This window comes from Odontesthes bonariensis, chromosome 3, assembly GCF_027942865.1.
Source record: "Odontesthes bonariensis isolate fOdoBon6 chromosome 3, fOdoBon6.hap1, whole genome shotgun sequence".
Lineage (NCBI taxonomy): Eukaryota > Metazoa > Chordata > Actinopteri > Atheriniformes > Atherinopsidae > Odontesthes > Odontesthes bonariensis.
Genome location: NC_134508.1, coordinates 19,062,008 through 19,081,105, shown reverse-complemented (window position 1 = coordinate 19,081,105; position 19,098 = coordinate 19,062,008). Strand labels below are relative to the sequence as shown.

Here is a 19,098-nt window from a genome sequence, read left to right as displayed (position 1 = left end):
CTTGGTGAAAACTTCTGCGGTGCAGAACTGGGCATGTTGGCTGTGTGGAAGGAGGATGGGTTTTCAGTGGTAGGGGAGTCGTGTGGGAGAGTGTGATAAAAGAGTGGGAGGGGGGCTGAAAAACACTGTCCTCTTAAAACATGTTGTCCTGTTGGGACTTCATTAGACTCCATGTCGGCTCAAGAGCAGCCAGGACAAGAATTTGAAAATAGCAGCTAAAAGGTATGTGTTAACGTGTGCTTATGTAACCAAATCTGATGCATTTAAATTTGATTTCCAGTGATAATCTTCAAGAACTTGTTTTTATTCGGTAAATACAGTATAGTTCATGTTGTAAAGTTCTAATTATCATTGCAGTTTGTTGGTGACGGTTTTAATTAAAAAAAAAAAAAAAAAAAGATTTTGAGATGGTCTAAGAAATATGCTGAATAGCAGCCTTTTTTCCAGGCATTCAGATCTCTGTATGAAATGATGGAGTTCTGGTCTGAGAATCAGGGGCAATCACACCTGTACTCCAGATTTGGTACTCTTCCTGGGAGAAGTTGCGCACACAAGTGAGTACAATAAAAAAACAAAACACTTTCAGTCGATGATTAAAACTGTAAGCAGACATTTGTTGAGCTTGTTTGTCAAATTTACACAAATGCTGTTAAACAGCCAGTTGCTTCTTTTCTGCATTTTTGCTTAAGCTCTTCTGAGTATTGAAAGATTTTTCTTGTCATTTGTTGGGATTTTTGTACCCGTTCGTTTTCACCTCAAACATCTTCAAAAATTGTGATGCTGTGTAAAATGTACAAAACGGAATGAAAAGACTCACAACTGTTTATTTAGAATAGAATAGAATAGAATAGAATAGAACTACTTTATTCATCCCAGCTGGGAAATTATTTTGCAGTAGCAGCGTACAGACAGTAAAAATAAAAATAAGAATAAGAATAGAATGAAATAAGAATTTGAATGAAAACAGTACAAAGACAACACATTAAATCCTGACACTGAAAAATATTCTTTTTTTTGTTCTTCTATATTTTTTACCATTTTGAAACTGTTGCCAGCAACACGTTTCAATAAAGTAAAAAAAAAACAAGCACTGAAGCAACATTTCTCAACTTGTTAGGTTAATTGGCAACAGCTCAGTAATTAAGTAAATATGGGAGAGATGAACCATTCTGTGAAAGACCGTGTGAGCAAATATTTAAAAAATGTAGGATGTAAGAAAGTGATATTTTTTTATCTACTTGCTATTGTTAAAAGATTAAGGGAATCTATAGAATGATAAGAGTACAAATAAAAGATTGTCATGTGTAAGATCGATCCATACACTGATTCAATTCAACTTCAATCCAATTCAATTTTATTTATTCATATAGCTCCAAATTACAGCAAATGTCTTCTCAAGGCACTTCAAAGACACAATCCAATTCAAGCCAATTCGAATCCGAGCTAAGGAAACCAACAGATTGTACAGAAACTTCTCTTCAATCTAACCCCCGTCCTGAGCGTGCACAAGGCAACAGTGGAAAGAAAAAAAAACTCCCTTTTAACAGGAAAAAAACCTCCATTAGAACCGGAACCAGGGAAGGGCGGCCATCTGCGTCAACCAGCTGGGGCAGGGATATCCACATCTGGTCCTCGAGGGCTGCTGTCCAGCAGATTTGAGACGTTTCCCTGCTTCAAAACATCTGACTCGAACCAATGCATCATCAGCAGGCTTGTGTAGAACTTAACAATCTTTTAAAGAGATCTATTTCATCTGAATCAGCCATGACACCATGCCAGTGAAACCTGCTGAGAAAGAGAAACACAAGTTAATGACAACAATGATGTCATATGTACACGGAGAGAGAACAGAGTGAGGAGAGGTGCCTATAGCAGCATGGGAGGTCCCCCAGCAGTCTAGGCCTATAGCAGCATAACTCCAGGGTCACCTGAGCCACATAAGCTTTGTCAAAAAGGAAAGTTTTGAGCCTTATCTTAAAGTTAGAGAGGGCGTCTACTTCCTGGACGTATACTGGCAGCTGGTTCCACAATAGATAACTGATAACTGAAGGCTCTGCCTCCTATTAGAAACTCTAAGGACAACCAGTAACCCTGCAGTCTGAGAGCAAAGTGCTCTTTTTGGAAATTATTGCACTACGAGATCATTAAGGTATGAAACCACCGTTTTTTTCTGGACACACGCTAATTTAAGATGGCTGAGGCAAGGTGGAACATTGTCATGATTTTAAAGTCCGACCTGAAATAATCTGCGCTGCATTAGCAGGACTAAAAAAAAAAGCATAGACCACCCAGCACATTATAAGTGCACAGTTCAAAATCAAGTATCTGTGCTGGTATGGGGTGGGGCCTAAGTGAACGTGCACATCTGTGAAGGCACTATTAAAATAGAAAGATATCTAAATGTATAGGTTTGGAGCAACAGATGTTAAGATCCAGATGCTGTCTTTTCAAGGGAAGGTCTTGATTTTTTCAGCAGGACACTGCCAAAGCACATTCTGAACATATTAAGACCGCATGAACACAGGTGCTGAAAACATTAGGCACTTATAAAACTGAAAATACAACAAAGGAGACCTTCGCTGAAATAACATCTTAGGCAAGAATAAGTTGTTAATCCACTCTGGCTAAACGCTTTGATTTGAAAAAGGTTTTAAATCTATCCACTAAAACCTGTTTATTTTTTTCTCATCCTCTGAAGAAACTACAGAGATTAAATAAAACATTTTGAGAGGTTAAACTTTTGGCAATTATCCACAAACAACTGTGTCTCCAAAATGTTGATGCCACATGAGTTTTTCTTCAAAATTAAAACAAAGCAAACGTTGCATCATCAAAGAAGAAGTGCTGCGACACACCGCAAAAAACATGCCCCTGAAACTAAAAAAAAAAAAAATAATGTTTTAAATGTGTCAAATATTAAAAAGATAATAATTTTCAGTGGTCAGCAAAATCTCTCATCAACATCGGATGTTGTGTCTTTGTTCTGTTTTCATAGACAAGGTTTTAATTATCAACAAACTGCAACATGTTTTACTTTTTAATTTGCAAAAACATCATGTTAATGTGTATTATCAGTAGTGCTAGTGGAGTTATTTATTCCTGACAGAACTTGCTCACACATTTTCCCACCATTTTACACACAGCCATCATGACAGACACCAGGCAACCCATTATCCATTGTACTACGGAGAGAAGCAGGATCAGGGAAGTTACTGGACTGTACCGGGATCAGGACCCGGAGGAGTGCAACACGAGTATACCAACTGGACAGACCAAGAGCTGACTGCCTCTCCTCCTTCCCACTTCCCTTTTAACTTGAACCGCCAAACTCAGCACCACCAGAGCCAGGGAGAATATCATCATCATGAAGCCCGAGACAGAGAGTGGGCACTATTTCACAGAGCTCCGAGGGACTATGAGAGAGGATTTCTGAGAGAGGGTTGGCAGAGGAGGTGGGAGCCCGGTAGCCCTGTCCGTTACAACAGGGAGGTTTCTGCCAAGAGGAGCGACAGCAGCTATAGAGAGCTGGAGGCTTGGGCAGCACGGTACAGTCACTCACTGCCAAGGAGGAGACGTCCAGAGGCAGAGTTACGGGGAGCCTCCCAGGGCCTGGTGGAGAGCAGCCGGGCTCCAGAGAGGGCCAGCAGAAGTGGGACAGATCCAGTGGCAGCTCTGCAACACGTCCAGCAAAATCCAAACAGCAGAGTATCTGGGCTGTGGGACAGACAGCAAGCCCCAACATATTATCCATCACATGCTCCTGTCCCTGATACAAGCCACATACTGAACATGAAGGAAAATACCTGGGACCAAAGGAGGATGTTCAGCCAACCTCCTGGATATATCACTCCTCCGCCCTACAACAGCCCACATAAAGGTTCACCTGTAATGCAACAATGTGACACCAGCTGGGAGCAGGGTGGTAAGAGACAAGCCTACAGGCCACAGGCCACACTCAGAAGGCAGGATGTCTCTGGAAATTTGCAAGATAAGAGGAAGGTAGAGAAAGAGGAACGTGCAAAGCCAGATGAGAGGACATCCTGCTCGGAGCTGGAGGGTCTGAAGCACCGAAGACAGGAATCGGGTGCTTTACAGGGAGCCAGTCCCATGAGGGCCGGAAGCACAAACATACAGAGTGAAAGTGCGTTGGCTCAGCAACACCCACAAGGAGTTGGAGATTCCAAAATAAACCAGGAGACTACCTCAAAGGTCATTGAAGGAAGAAAGTTTAGATTAAACAAAAAGACAGGTGGGATGACCATATTCTGCCTGGTGTCACGAATAGCTGGTGTCACAGAAACCCCATCTTTGCCACTTTTCCCACCACAAATGAATATTCAAAGCCCAGAGAGGGGAGAGGTTTCTACAGTCCTTAGGGACAGAGGTGAGATCAACCAAACGGACAAGCTAGCAGATGAAGTTGACTTCAGAGCACCAACTCTCCCAGAGCAATCAAATACCTCCGATGTGCCAAATCACACAGCCACACAGACTCTAACCTGCACAGAAATGGAGAAGCCTGGAGATTATCTGCCAAACAAAACAGAGGCAGACATCGTTTCTGCAGGAAAATCAAACACAGAGGACGGGGATTCTGTATTTGGGAGACAAACAGGTCAGTTAGTGCAGAGCGCGCCGATCAAATATCCTTTATGGAGGGAGCCAAGTTCCACAATCAGGGCTGAAAATGAGAGTCCACCCACATGCTGTTCGAAAGACAACGGTGAGGAAGAAGAATCAGGTGGCGTTTTAAACCATGATGCTGCTAATATAAGTAGTCACCCAACGGATACTGAAATAGAGAGAGTAGACATGGAGGAGGACACTGAGGAGACAAAGGGTCTACTAATTATTGACACAACCAGTGTTGTTGTCAAAATGGAGCTGATTCCATCACCCAAGAGAGAACATGTTCACTATTTAGACTACTCAGAAAACATTAAAACCATTCCATTTGATAATGAAACAACTGTTTCTTCTGAATTAAACTGCCAGCCTAATCAAGATGTCACAGTTGACCAAAACGTAGAGGCAACTCTTTTGCAAACGAATGAGGAACCAGAAACTGATCTTGACTTAGTGCTTTTGGCGGAAGAAAAACATGAGGGAGACAGTGAAGTCGCTTTCCCCAGCAAGCAGCCATCTCCAGTTTCTGAAAGGGAAACCTTGGAGGAACGTGCTGAAAGAATTCTTGGAATCTCTCTAGATGATCATGTCACAGAGCAGAAACCTGAAGATGAAGAGTCATTTCACCATTCAGATGTTGAGGAGGAAGATGAGGAAGCAGAACTGCCTCCGTCTGAACAAACTGAGGAGGACACGTTAGAGAAACTCCTAGAGACTGTCCAACCAAAGGAAGCAACGGGTTTGAAAGACACTGATGACATCAGAAATCAGGTGACAAATGAACACACTGAGGATTTTGCTGGATCTCAGGAGCAGGTGGCAGATATTTCTGTAGTGCGTAACACTCACTCGCAACTGGAAGTGACAGAGGATCCTCAGCTTGAATCTACCTGTGAAAAATGTAGAAGTGTACAGGGACAGGATGAAATTAAGCCCATATATGTTATGCCTTCTGAAACTCCTGACCTCACTAATTTCTCTTCACTTCCCCTTCCTGATCTCACATTTCCTTTTGAAATCTCAGAGCTTAGCACACAAGAAGGTCCAAATCCAATATTGGTTGAAATTTCTTCTGCTGCAAATCACCCTCCTTGTCCTTATCCTGACACCTTACTCCTTTCTTTGGATCAGCTACCATCTCCTCCTCCTTCTGGATCAACTCACTCTTCCTCAAGTTCCACACCCAACACAGAGCATCTCCCAAGCCCTCCTCCTCCTCTTGATTTGATATTTCAAACTGCTGATGTCGTTTCGGGAGCTAAGGATCAGAGTGAAGACGGTGAAGCAACCCGTTTACCCGAAAATGAGGTCAATATTGAGTCCCTGGCCACAGACATGGCAGAGGAGGTGGTGTCGCAGCAACACGGTGAACGACATCAAGCAGTTGAGGCCACTTGTGCCACTGATGGGCAGCAAACAAATGAGGCAGACAAGGACCCAGGAAGAGGTTTAGAACAAAGACTTGAGACATCCAAAGACAAGCCTTTAGATGTTCATACTTTGACTCAACAGCCTGAATGTACCCAAACAGAATCTGTTACTCGTGTAAAAGAGAGTAATTTAAGTGAAAAACAAGCTCCCGGAGACACCAATGGGGATCCTATTGATCCTACAACACAGATATCCAAAACAGACGTAGAGAATGAAGAAAATGCAAGTGATGGTCAAACAGAAGTCAACATTCTCCCTCAACAGTGTGACATTGGCCACCAGGAGGGTGCTTTCTGTGTAAAAGAGAGCGGTGTGACTGAAGACCAGTCGCAAATAAACCCAACTCAGCTCATTGCAGGTCTCTGGGAACAGAGCCACAAGAGTGCTACGGACTCTCAAACTCAAATGGAAATTGAAATTTTGCAGGACCCTGGAGCACAGTTTGAACCTTCCAATTCATCTCCACCCTCAGCTTTAGACTGTGAGGTGTCACTTTTGGATGAGCTCTCAAACTCTGAGCTTCTATCTCCTCCACATGCACCACTTCAGTCAGACGCACAGTTTGTTCCTCTTTTGAACGTGAACTTAGTCTGTCCTTCACCTCCAGATCCTGACACTGCTGCTGCCGGCGTCATGGAAACTGTCCCTCATCCTCCTCATTTGGACTCTGGTGAAGAATCTGGTCACTTCTCATTTTCCTCTCTATGTAATTCATCCCCTGTTCTGCCACATAGCTCTGCTAATCCTCCTCAAGAAGAAAATATTTCTCCTGGTTCCCTTTCATCTACCGCACACAAAGAGGAGCTCCAGTATCCAAAGTCGCTTTGGGATGTGGTAAATCGCATAAGGAAACACACAGCACCTGACTCCGAGAACGAAGAGGAGGAAGTGTGTGAGCTTTCGGATCCAGAGAGCGTAGGCGAAAACTTCAGTTGTCAAGATGTGTTAGTGGATACAAAATCTGAGAAGATCATCTCAGATGAAGCTGAGCAGCAGAAGGTTTCAAAGGATGATGATGAAATGGGAGACATGCAACAGGTTCTAAAAGAGCCAAGGGGTCGTGGTGAGGAAGATACGCTGTCCTGCAGCAGCAGCAGCAGCAGTCATGGCTCTAAAGACACAGTTATTGTGGCGAATGAGGACAGGAGAGAGGAAACCACACTTGATGCCAAGACAGAGAGAGATAAGGAGTCCGATGCTTTGGCTGGAGAGCTACACTACTCTGGTGAAGGACTAGATGAAACTGCAGGTGAGGAAAGTCAAGGGGAGATGGAAGATGAGGCAGACACAAGCAATTCTGGTCAGAGGCAGGAGTATCCAGCAGCGCTGGAGAGAATATAACAGCAGCAAAGATGATGGAAGCACATTCTCTCTGAGGTCACGGTTGTCTCATATGACTTTAAAGTTTTAGAGTATACAGCTGGACCAGAGCCTGAATAAACAACACTGGTCCAGTATATTAAACCAGCATGATCTAACACACTAAATCTGTACTTTGTCTTTGGTAAGAAACAGAAGTCAGCAACTTTGCGTAGCACAGACTTTTAAAAGACTAATATATTTTCTAACGGCGGTGTCATTTCAGAGCTTTCATTTTTGATAGCAAAGGCGTATGCGATGTATTCAAAGTTGTCATAGAAATGGAAGAATTTGACTTGAGTGATATCAAAACAATTATTCATCACATTGTTTGCACTGCTTATTTCTACTGTTGTTTGTAGAGAGCAGAATGTTGTACACAGCTGTGAGATAATAAAAGTAGATGAGAATTAATTATTTGTTGCCGTTTCAAGGTGTGATGCTTTTTCTTTTTTTTGCAAAAATCAAGCCATTAGTTTCTAATGTATTTAAACAAACGCCAAAGTGCATTAAGTATCTATAAAGTTAATTTTGTGCTTTTTAGACTTTGTGTCCATCCCAATTAGTATGACCTAATGAAGAAGACCAGGTTACAGGTCTACTTTCACTGAAAATACATTCAGTCTATCTAAATGCATATTTAAGAGATCTATATTTAACAAATGCTATTATTACCACAAAAAGCAAAAACTTAGGCCATATCACAGATTACTAAAATTAAAATAAGAAATAAAACTCTTAACTTGTTGCCAGTTGTGACCGTCTGTCACCTGTGCATGGTTTTGACACGCAAAATATGAGAATATATGATCGATCTCCTGATTTGAGCAAATCACGTCTCCAACTGCAACTGGGACTTGCGGTCTAAAAACAACAACATGAAGTCGGCTTGATGTTGTACAAATATATTTGAAGACAAAACAGGTCCTGAAATCGTACAAAAAAATTGTATACAAAATGAGAATTTCCAGAAGAATGCTCAGAGCACATTACAGTCATATTTTTCACATAAATGACAGTAGAAATACTTCCTGATCTTTCTGCATCGACAGCTCTGCACGGGGACTACAGCACAGTCTAGTGGGGTTTCATGAGAATTCAGTTCAGCTGCACTGGCAGGTCAACTACACTTTACCAGGATCTCCGGGTTCATACTTTAAATCAACTTTGCAAATGTCCCAACGTAAGGAGACTCCAGCAAAATTAGCGAATATTTGATTAAAAGGAAAAGCAGACGAGTGAGCAAAGATTAATCTATACGAAAATGTGTGCAGTTGAGTCTCGTTTTAACTTCTGTTCAAGGAATCTGCATCATGAAGCCACAACGAACCAATCATTTAAGAGCTTAAGGAAACATATTTAGTTCTAAACTTGGTAGTGAAATGTTCAAAAACCTAAGCAGATTCAAGCGCTGTGTGTTACTGTCAAAACCTGAAACAAAAATGAAGCGATAGTGTTTAAAAGAACCTTTTGAGTCACTGCTGGATGCTGCCAAGTTTTCATTCAAAATGTAAATCAGTTTTTAATATTCTGAGGATCAAAGTTAAATATAAGGATCCAGGGGCCCACAACCTTGAAAAGAGTAGGTCAAGTTTTGTTGTTTCTTTTCAATTTGGCTACAAGTTTAAATGATTCCCGTTGTAAATTTCTCGAGCGGAAAAAGCGGGATGAGTTCTAAAAAAATGAAGACTTTTTCCCTAAAAGAAAATCGCTGGGAAACATTTAATCTGGAAAAAAACCACGAGAGGACTTTTCTTTGAAAGCGTGCCCTGAGTGCCACCTGTTCGTCTGTCAGGATCGGGCGAAAACTAGCCGGCCATTTCATTTCAAGAAACTTGTAGGAGACGCTGAACACGAGCAACGGTTGAACTCGCAGAAGTTTTGCGTGGATCTAAACGGACTTCTTGTGACACAGAGAAAAATGCCTTTGTGAAAAACTATGGCCTTGTAGCGCCTTACAGACGGCTGCTGTTTGATCAATGATTAACATTTGGACCTTCAGCTGAGTAACATTACCTTTGGAACATTTTTTCAGGTAATAAAAAGGCACATTGTTGTTTTTAACGGTACAGAAACTAATCCCACTCAAACCTAAAACTTAATGCAGCCTCTCAGTTTGAGTTCGGGCGGGACAATAAATATCAGGGAGTATTAGAAACTCTCTTCTCAAGCTAGAGCTGAAATCATAAATGTTGCCTCAAATGACACATTCATTGGTGTGCAGGCAGTATGAGTATCGATTCATTGAGAATAATTCTCTGCGGTTAACTCACATGTACCTAGCTTCTGAAGAGAAATTTTCATTGTGCATGAATAAGGACAAAAGTAGGGACCACTTAACCAAAATGAACCTGATCTTCTGTTAGAAAGCCTGCATCAACAGGCAAGTGTAACTTTGTTTTTGCAGTATCACAGCTCCGGTTCAATCCAAGGAGGAACATTTGAAGGAAAGACATGAGCCACAGCAACAACAGAGTATGGATGCATCTTGTAACTTACAGTAAACGAAGCTTGGGACCAAATAATACAGCGTATATAAGGGGTATATAGCGTATATAATATAAGGCTAAAAATGAATCATGATCTCTGGAATTCTTTTCATTTTCACATATATTTTCATAGATGTAAATATCTTACATAAGGATTTGTGTACATCTTGCACCACTGCCCGATCATAAATAGTTGAGGAGGGTAAACTGACAGCTTTACTGCACCAAATGTCTCCATTTCCGCTGGTAAGAGGATATCAAAGTTCATCGTGGGACATTAATAGAGCATGGTCGCAGAGGTCTACAGAACACAAGAAAAACAGGAAAACAGCCGATTACAATGGTGTGATGGAGCAGAAATGTGCAGAAAAGAAAAAACTAATCTTCCAGGTTGAGTTAAAAACATACCTGTTCTCTTGCTGCAGAGTTTGTCTTTGACATTATCTGTTTCATGAGCGAAGAATTCAATGATTTCATCTTCGTGCTGCTCCACGATAGTTTCACACTGGACAAAAAAAAACAACAACTAACGGTTAAAAGAGGCACCATTCACAGCACAAGCCTCACGAGTACCCGTCTTGTCAGGTGAGACTAATACAACTCAGGGTACATTTCAACTATACTATTTATTTTTGGACTTTTTTGGGGATTGTGCTGGAGGACTTAACAGAAATCTGTACTCACTGCAAATTTTAGGCTGGAAGTGACTCTCGAGTCCAGCGTGGCCTCCGAGAGGTCCATGGCCTCACCCGTCCGAGACTTGAGCCTGATGTAAGACTTCCTGCTTGTGGAAGGATCCGTGCTGCGCTCACCGTAGTCCCCCATGCTTTCACACACACTTTCCATCAGTTCCAGGAGGTTTCCCTCTGAGCGCGCAAGAGGAACCTGGTGGCAGCAAAAGTGACGAAAAAAAAAGAAAAAAAGTCCAACGTCAACACAAAGGACATGGCCCAATGCCAACCTGCTAAAACTACAAGCTATCGACGAATGTCATCTACATAACGCATTGTTTCTTAAAGGTGGCATCACTTGTTTCAATTATTCATTTGTGCCTCTCTTTTTGGTTTCTTCCTGTGGCGACCGAATGAAGCAATAACAAAGAAAGGCACTATTTGGACTGTTATTTTCCTTTTTCTGGTGGTTTGCTACCGTAACAACACAAGTTTCCTACGAGGGATCAATAAAGTATCCATGTATCTATCCATCCGGCCTGATTTCTGCTCTCACCTTATTTGCAACTTGGAACACAAGCCTGACACCTTGAGGTGCACGAAAATGACTAGATTACACAATGTTTTGGAGAAATTGCAATCCGTCAAAGTACGTGTGAATCACACAGACATGAGAGAAGCTGTTGATTAACGTTCTACTTCAAGATTGGACTACTGTAATAGACTGCAGGTTCACTTGTGGTTCCCTTAGTTTCTAAAAGTGGAATAGGAGGCAGAACCTTCAGTTATCCGGCCCCTCTCTCTTGTGGAACCAGCTCTAGTTTTGGTTTGAGATGCAGATGTCGGGGCCGGTGCACACAAGACACACAGACTGGGCAGACAGAAGGCAAATATGGAGGCTACACAAACCAATACATGACATCAACTGTCATGTCTGTTGGCCTCAAGAGCAACATAGCACGAGCAAGTTAAAGAGGAAACTTTGAATATAATTCTGTTCTCCCCTACTCTGCTGAATACTGCCAGTCTGGGATCACATGAAGTGGAAGGTGTATGGTGGCGTTCAGCTCCTTCTTCAAGCCAGATACCTTGAAAGAACCGGTGCCATTTTAAAAGGTAAAGCAAGCTCACACTGAATATGGATTACTGCGATTTCTTCCTGATGTACAAGGTTAATTGGTAAAAAGAGCTTGTTGACCGTTACGTTCACCTATGAGTTGTATAAGGCAAGGAAAGGCATCTCTATTTATATAAAGCATTTCATACTACAGGCAACTCAATGTGCTTTACATAAAGACAAGGCATTTAAAAGAACAGCATAAAGCAGCAATTTAAAGAGAAAAAAAATAGAATAAAAATTAAAAACACAGTTAAAAGCAATCAAAGAAGAGGGGAAAAAGAAAGATATAAACTCAACCATGAGCACACCGAAAGAGAAATGTTTTTAACCTGGATTTAAAAGTGCTTACAGATGGGGCTGATTTCAGTTCTGCTGGTAGTTTGTTCCAGTTGTATAAGCAGAGTAGGAGAAACTGTTTGTAAAAAGAATAACCTGAGAAACACTGTATTCGTTAAAAATATGCTTCTTTTTCTGTGATAAGAAATGCTGGCCATAAAGATCTCACACATCCAAAAACATAAAAGGGAAATAGAAAAAATAATCTAACATCTGATGTGGTTTAACATGTTTTTTTGTTTGTTTGTTAAAGCTTGCCTTGTTTTACCGTCCCAAATTGTACGGCCGAGCATTTCTCCAAGCGAACATACGTAGTGGTGTAGCTGTACATGCTGCTATATTAAAATATAGCTTTCAATTTTTATTTTTTTTATTGTGAAGGAATAAGTATTACCCACAGACCTGATCCTTGCTACAGACAGTTCAGCTGGCATCTCACCTGATGATAAGAACATTAGATAACTCAAAGTCTGAGGTCAAGGTTAGCACCATCTTGAACTTGAGCTAAAAGAAAAATGTAGACCCCGTTTTATCTCAACATGCAGCCATTTTTAATTCAGTACACATCAGTGTGTTGATGCAGCCTCCACGGTGGGAAGGAGGGGGGTACTACGTGGCTTTGCTGCTGCAGCCTCACCTCTCTGATGGACTGGCTGCCGTCTGGGTTGATCCTGAAGGATCCCGTCTGGATCATTTTCTTGGGGTCTGTCTGGGATATAGCCCACTCCATCTCGTCAACCAGAGCCCTGCAGGCTGAGGGGCACCAGAACACAGACCCATCAGGACTTTCCTGAGTGTGCGGTGAACACTGAATGAAGAGGACTTAGACATACCTCCACATCTTACGTCCTGTCCTTGTCTGGCGGCCTGGCTGGAGCCCAGGAGGAGGCACACAACCACACACGCTGTAAGCAGGATGGCGGCTTCCCTCATTTTGCGTCTAAATGCAAACATAAAATACAAAATAGCAAAGCACACTCAAAAGGACTAATAATTTAACGTGGCGATTAACTCTCAGTCGCCCTTTGACACAATTCTCATCCCGCTCCGCAGCAAAGAAGAAGATGCAGACATGAGAACGCGCTTTTGCCAACTTTTTCATTCAACTTACACGTCACTGATAACGAGCCAACCTTTACGCGTCTCCACGATGTTCCATCACATTCTACAAAATGTGGTGACGTAGCCACGGCGCTGCTGGACAGGATGTCGAGCTGCGAGGCATTTCCGGACAGCTCCCCCACGTGGTCAGGAACAGAGCTATAGAGTAATACAGAGTTGCGACACGCTTTGAAGTCGCCGCTAGGGCTGTCACGTGGTTCATGTGAGCCTCTGGAGTTCCAAACATCACAGCGCTGTCAGTCAGTTTGAACAGGTTTTAGCGGGACGGAGCACAAAAACGATAACTTTAACATTTACGACGCAATTTTCGGTAAATATTGACCCATAATGTGCATTGATCACTTCACCGACTATGTATTTTAATCAACGTTTTTCTTTTTTGGAGCACAGAGACACATTTATCACCATTTTAAATCGTAGAGGGTACCCCTGCATGCTAGCAGGGGGCAGCTACCTCGTCCTCCTTTATACTGAATCATGCCAGTGGTCCAGCTTACCTTCAGATCTACATCCTTCAACAGAGCATGATGTTACTGTCTGTTCCCAGGATTTACTCCTGTTGTCCCAAACACTCTATCTGTAGAAGATGTCATTCAGTCTGTCTGTTCTCTCTGGTGTCAGATGGACAATGAGCCCCCCCCCTCCCGCGACCCGATCGACGGATTCAGCGGGTATAATGAATGGATGGATTAAAATATGAATTTAACTTTTTTTCTGGTTAAAACCATATTAATGACAAAATAAATGTGTCAGTTGTGAAAAAAATAAACAAAACAGATTTAAACCAAACATTTTATTATAAAATGTCATCATAGAACATGTAAAACAAGCCTTAATAAAGAAGTTATTTTACTGCTATCTCTACTGTTGGGTAGATTAATCTGCAACAATGAACTGTATTTGATCAAATTCAAGGGTTTGGACATTGTAGAAAAGTTCTGAAGTCCTAAGGGTTGATCCATGGCAGCAGCGAGCACCACATCTGCTGACCTCCCTGACAACAACAGAGAAATTAATAAATTCATTATCACAGCTGCAAAGTCATGCTGAAAAAAACTTACTTAATTAAAGAACAGTCAGCTAATGCCTCACTATGCCAAAAATGTAGTAATTTAATCAATTTACTGGAGAAAATACGTCAGAAATACCAAAAATGTATTAAATATATAGTATTTTGGTAATGTTTTAAAACCTAACAATCAAAACAACTTTACACAATGTCACCTGACAATAAAAAGTTAACGGACTTTAGTGAAATGATCACGTTAATTACCTCACGTTAGCCTCCGTTACCAAGCTTTAAGCTAGGTCCCTAAATCCATTCCATTTTTAACATCAACATCGACATTTCATGCTAACCAAATGTAAAAATAACGATGTCTAAGAGTATACTTCTGATAGATAATGCTTAAAAATGTAAAAAAACGTTTAAAATGCTGTTATTTTATTAACTTACCAGTAATTGTTCTTGACGAGCAATTGAGGTTAACGGAGCTGCGTCCCTTGTTTGGAACTGTGGCGTCTCCGTGACCCACGTGACTTCCGCATTCCTTTCTTTCAATAGAAGTCTATGGGAGTGTCGCCACTCTCTTTTTACACCACTCTGGTCAGGAAGATTCCAGCAGCTTTCACGCGAGCTGCTGCGCTGTAACCAAGGCAACGCCTGTGGTTCTACATCGATTATGATTTAGGATTTTTAAAGTTAAAGCCTATTCTATTAAGAAATACTGAAAAATTTAAGAGAAGGAGTTTTTAAAATATTGCGTGACCGTGACCAGGTGAACGGTCGGGAACACATCTGGACGCAACATTGTCAGGGGTTGGTGTTGTGAAGGGATGCAACCTCCGAAAGAAACATGATCTTTTTGAGTGTTCACCTTGATACAACACAACGCAAAGTGTTTTGTGTTTAGTGCTCTTTGTAGCAGCTTCAGTAACACTGAGGTAGTTGCAGTATTAGTGCTGAAATAGACTGAAGGGAAATTAAACACATGCCATTCTCCAGAGTAATCTAACAAACATTGCAGAAGGTTAGAAAGAGAAAAGATTTAGGATTCAGAATTTTATTGTTCGCAGCAGCCAGAATAATGAGTGATAAGTAACAACCCATACGTCCCACTTAATATGTTGGAAGAAAATCAGAAGAGCAAATATCATTCAGGCAACTTAGTTTTCTCCACATTTCTTTCTGAATGTTTTTTGTGTGACGCTCAAATCATGACTTAGTATCCATTGAGCTCTTGATGCTGAAAAGTGCAAAGCCTGACTTTTTTTTAGTTTCAACAATTTTTATTGATTTTCAAAAATGAATTATTGAACAGACACACAGACAGCAATAACAATAATGAAATAAAATAAGTAATAGATAAGTACATTCAAATATCTTAATATACGTATACAGTATATATTTAAAAAGGGTAAATAAAATAAATAAATGTGTAATAACAATAATAACAATAGTAGTAATGATAATGATGATAAGGGTAAAATAGAATAAAGTAAGATTAATTAAAAGATAAAATAAAATAAATAAATGAATAAGTAAATAAATAAAAAAGTAAATAATAATAATAGTTTGAAGAAGGAAAGGGGGGGATTCCGTTCTCACTTCTGTATTGGTGTCTTAATCCTCATTTAATGGAGTTTGTAAGCTTTTGTAGTATTCTAGAAAGGGGGTCCAAATCCTCTCAAATTTTTGCAAGGAGCCTTTAAGGGTATATCTGATTTTTTCAAGTGTAAGAAAGTGCATTATGTCTTTTATCCATTTTGGAAAGGTGGGTGGAGTGGCTTTCTTTCAGGAGAGAAGAATGAGCCGTCTTGCAATCATGGAAGTAAATGCTATAACTTAGCCTGGGCGAAAGCCGACTGTTGACTCTGTCAAACAGTCTGGGAAAACCCAAGAGGAATCCGTTTCCATGGAGGGCGGGACCTTACCCAGCAACTTAAATTCATTGGAGTAACGGAGTTCCCTTAACCAATCAGTAATGTTTAGAAAGGACGTAGGTTATGCGCCGAGGTTCATGCTTACTCTCGCGAGGCTCTAGCTCGCGAATCACGCTTCCCACATCCGCTTTCATTATACCGGTACCATTTGATAAATCAAACTTTTCCCAAAGCCAGTTGGAATGAGAGCTTCGACATCCTTGCCACTAACAATATTGAAGAGGCATTCCTCTTGCTCTTGTTTTAATTGTGTAATAATGCTCTCCAGAGTTGAGACAACTTCATGGATAGCTTCTAGCGTTCTTCCGTCGCCACGTGTATTTCCGCTGCGGTTGAAGTACAATTATATGGACTACAATGGACTCCGCGCGTGAGTTCTGCGTCACCACTCGCAACTGTTTGCTGATTGGCAAAACACTGAGCGAACCGAGGTAGGGGGATTTGGCCAGACTATTGTGGGAGAAGGATGTCATGACATGTTCATGACTTCTGGCCTAGTTACATCCTGGGCCTTGTTGACTGGTTCAGAATATTGTTGATAGTTAGAAGGAGCGTGTTTATGATAAACTGCGAAAGCTAGGCGCCTCCAGAGAGGGCCACGTACACTTGTTATGATAAAACGGTATAAAAGGGTGTCACTAGATGAGCTCGTCGGACATTTTGTACATTCTGTATGCACATTTGCTGTGACGGTTTGTTCAATAAACTCCCCAATGGACGGCTGACCAACGCGGGATTCGACTCTAATTTCTCCACAACACTATGTGCGGAGCCAAAATCTTTGGGCGGAAGTACGTAGGATGGCGTCACCAGGCTAGCTATAACTACCCCTGCTTTGCCTTTAAGGCCACGGATTTCAGGGGTACATACAAATAGAGCACATATGGGGTTTGGGATGATAACTTTTTGAAACATTTTGCTGTAGGAATTAAATATGTTGGTCCAGAACGTGTTTAACTTAGGGCACGACCAAAACATGTGAACATAATCTGCTGGTTGGCCTTTACAACGGGGGCAAGAGGGGTCCACATTTGGGAAGATTTTTGCCAGTCTTGCTTTGGTAAAATGTGCTCTCAATACAATTTTGAGTTGTATTAGGCTATACCAAGCGCATGGGGAGGATGTGTGTATTAACCTCAGTACTGCTTCCCATTGATCATCTGTCATTGATGCTCCAAGATCATTCTCCCAAAATCTGACTTTTTTTTATTGGTTTATGAACACATTATTATCTAAAACAGTGGTGTTCATAATCTGGGATTTATCTGGTGTTGGGGTATTTGAAGCTTTAGGCTGTCAAAGTTGAGGCAAAATTTAATGTCAGAATTATGAAACATTCTAAACTTTAAAAACTTAATTGGAAAAAGAACAGAGCACCTCTTGTATAAATGCTCTAATAATGCAGATCCTTGGCTGGGATTAACACTTATATAGTATAAAGTATAGACCACCTTACGGCCGACCGGAGCTGTGGCCGTAAGGTGGTCGGTGCCTGTCGTGGCGGCAACCCCTGAACCCGCTGGTGGACACCAGTGGTGAGGGAAGCCATCAAGCTGAAGAAGGAGTCCTATCGGGCCTTTTTGGCCAGTGGGAATCTGGAAGCAGCTGATGGGTACCGACAGGCCAAGCGGAACACGGCCTCGGCGGTTGCTGAGGCAAAAACTCGGGCTTGGGAGGAGTTCGGGGAGGCCATGGAGAACGACTTCCGGACGGCCTCGAAGAGATTCTGGTCCACCATTCGGCGGCTCAGGGGGGGGAAGCGGTGCACCGTCAACACCGTGTATAGTGAGGGTGGGGCTCTGCTGACCTCAACTAGGGACGTCATGAGTCGGTGGGGGGAATACTTCGAGGGCCTCCTTAATCCTACCGACACGCCTTCCGATGAGGAAGCAGAGTTGGGGAGCTCGGATGTGGGGCCTCCCATCTCTGGGGCTGAGGTTGCCGAGGTGGTCAAAAAACTCCTCGGTGGCAAGGCCCCGGGGGTGGATGAGGTCCGTCCTGAGTTCCTCAAGGCTTTGGATGTTGTGGGGCTGTCTTGGTTGACACGCCTCTGCAGCATCGCGTGGACATCAGGGGCAGTGCCTTTGGACTGGCAGATCGGGGTGGTGGTCCCCCTCTTTAAAAAGGGGGACCGGAGGGTGTGTTCCAACTATAGGGGGATCACACTCCTCAGCCTCCCTGGTAAGGTCTTTTCGGGGGTACTGGAGAGGAGGATCTGACGGATAGTCGAATCTCGGATTCATGAGGTGCAGTGTGGTTTTCGTCCTGGCCGTGGAACAGTGGACCAGCTCTATACCCTCCACAGGATCCTGGAGGGAGCATGGGAGTTCGCCCAACCGGTCTACATGTGTTTTGTGGACTTGGAGAAGGCGTTCGACCGTGTCCCTCGGGGACTCTTGTGGGGGGTGCTCCGGGAGTATGGAGTGCCGGACTCCTTGATACAGGCTGTTCGGTCCCTGTATGACCGGTGTCAGAGTTTGGTCCGCATTACCGGCAGTAAGTCGGACATGTTTCCTGTGAGGGTTGGACTCCGTCAGGGCTGCCCTTTGTCACCGATTCTGTTCATAATTTTTATGGACAGAATTTCTAGGCGCAGCCAGGGCGTTGAGGGGGTCCGGTTTGGCGACCTCAGAATCGGGTCTCTGCTTTTTGCGGACGATGCTGTTCTGTTGGCGTCGTTGGGCCGTGACCTTCAGCTCTCACTGGAGCGGTTCGCAGCCGAGTGTGAAGCGGCTGGGATGAGAATCAGCACCTCCAAATCTGAGACCATGGTCCTTAGCCGGAAAAGGGTAGAATGCTCTCTCCGGGTCGGGAATGAGGTCCTTCCCCAAGTGGAGGAGTTCAAGTTTCTCGGGGTCTTGTTCACGAGTGAGGGACGAATGGAGCAGGAGATTGACAGACGGATCGGTGCGGCGTCTGCAGTGATGCGGGCTCTGCACCGGCCCGTCGTGGTGAAGAAGGAGCTGAGCCAGAAGGCGAAGCTCTCGATTTACCGGTCAAT

The 19,098-nt window shown here is 42.6% G+C and overlaps 2 protein-coding genes across 2 annotated transcripts; one reads left to right on the top strand and one right to left on the bottom strand.

Moving 5' to 3' along the window:
• The first annotated feature begins 60 nt into the window (after positions 1-60).
• On the top strand, positions 61-7,814 carry LOC142377041 (uncharacterized). The gene is made up of 3 exons (XM_075460763.1): positions 61-222; positions 448-554; positions 3,144-7,814. The coding sequence occupies exons 2-3, from the start codon at positions 469-471 to the stop codon at positions 7,396-7,398; spliced, it is 4,341 nt and encodes a 1,446-aa protein (XP_075316878.1). The 5' UTR covers positions 61-222; positions 448-468; the 3' UTR covers positions 7,399-7,814.
• Positions 7,815-8,305: 491 nt separating this feature from the next.
• On the bottom strand, positions 8,306-13,234 carry cnpy2 (canopy FGF signaling regulator 2). The gene is made up of 6 exons (XM_075460761.1): positions 13,144-13,234; positions 12,866-12,972; positions 12,670-12,785; positions 10,590-10,790; positions 10,314-10,410; positions 8,306-10,206 (listed from the first exon to the last, which is right to left on the bottom strand). The coding sequence occupies exons 2-6, from the start codon at positions 12,963-12,965 to the stop codon at positions 10,163-10,165; spliced, it is 558 nt and encodes a 185-aa protein (XP_075316876.1). The 5' UTR covers positions 12,966-12,972; positions 13,144-13,234; the 3' UTR covers positions 8,306-10,162.
• Between the last annotated feature and the right edge of the window lie 5,864 nt (positions 13,235-19,098).

Bases quoted from the DNA above. Each gene is read 5' to 3' on its own strand.
- LOC142377041 (XM_075460763.1), top strand. From the start codon at position 469: ATGATGGAGTTCTGGTCTGAGAATCAGGGGCAATCACACCTGTACTCC. The intron at 555-3,143 runs GTGAGTACAATA...TTTTACACACAG, and splicing joins GGGAGAAGTTGCGCACACAA to CCATCATGACAGACACCAGG.
- cnpy2 (XM_075460761.1), bottom strand. From the start codon at position 12,965: ATGAGGGAAGCCGCCATCCTGCTTACAGCGTGTGTGGTTGTGTGCCTC. The intron at 10,791-12,669 runs GTGAGGCTGCAG...TGCTGCCACCAG, and splicing joins GCAGCCAGTCCATCAGAGAG to GTTCCTCTTGCGCGCTCAGA. The intron at 10,411-10,589 runs GTGAGTACAGAT...TTTTTTGTCCAG, and splicing joins CTTCCAGCCTAAAATTTGCA to TGTGAAACTATCGTGGAGCA.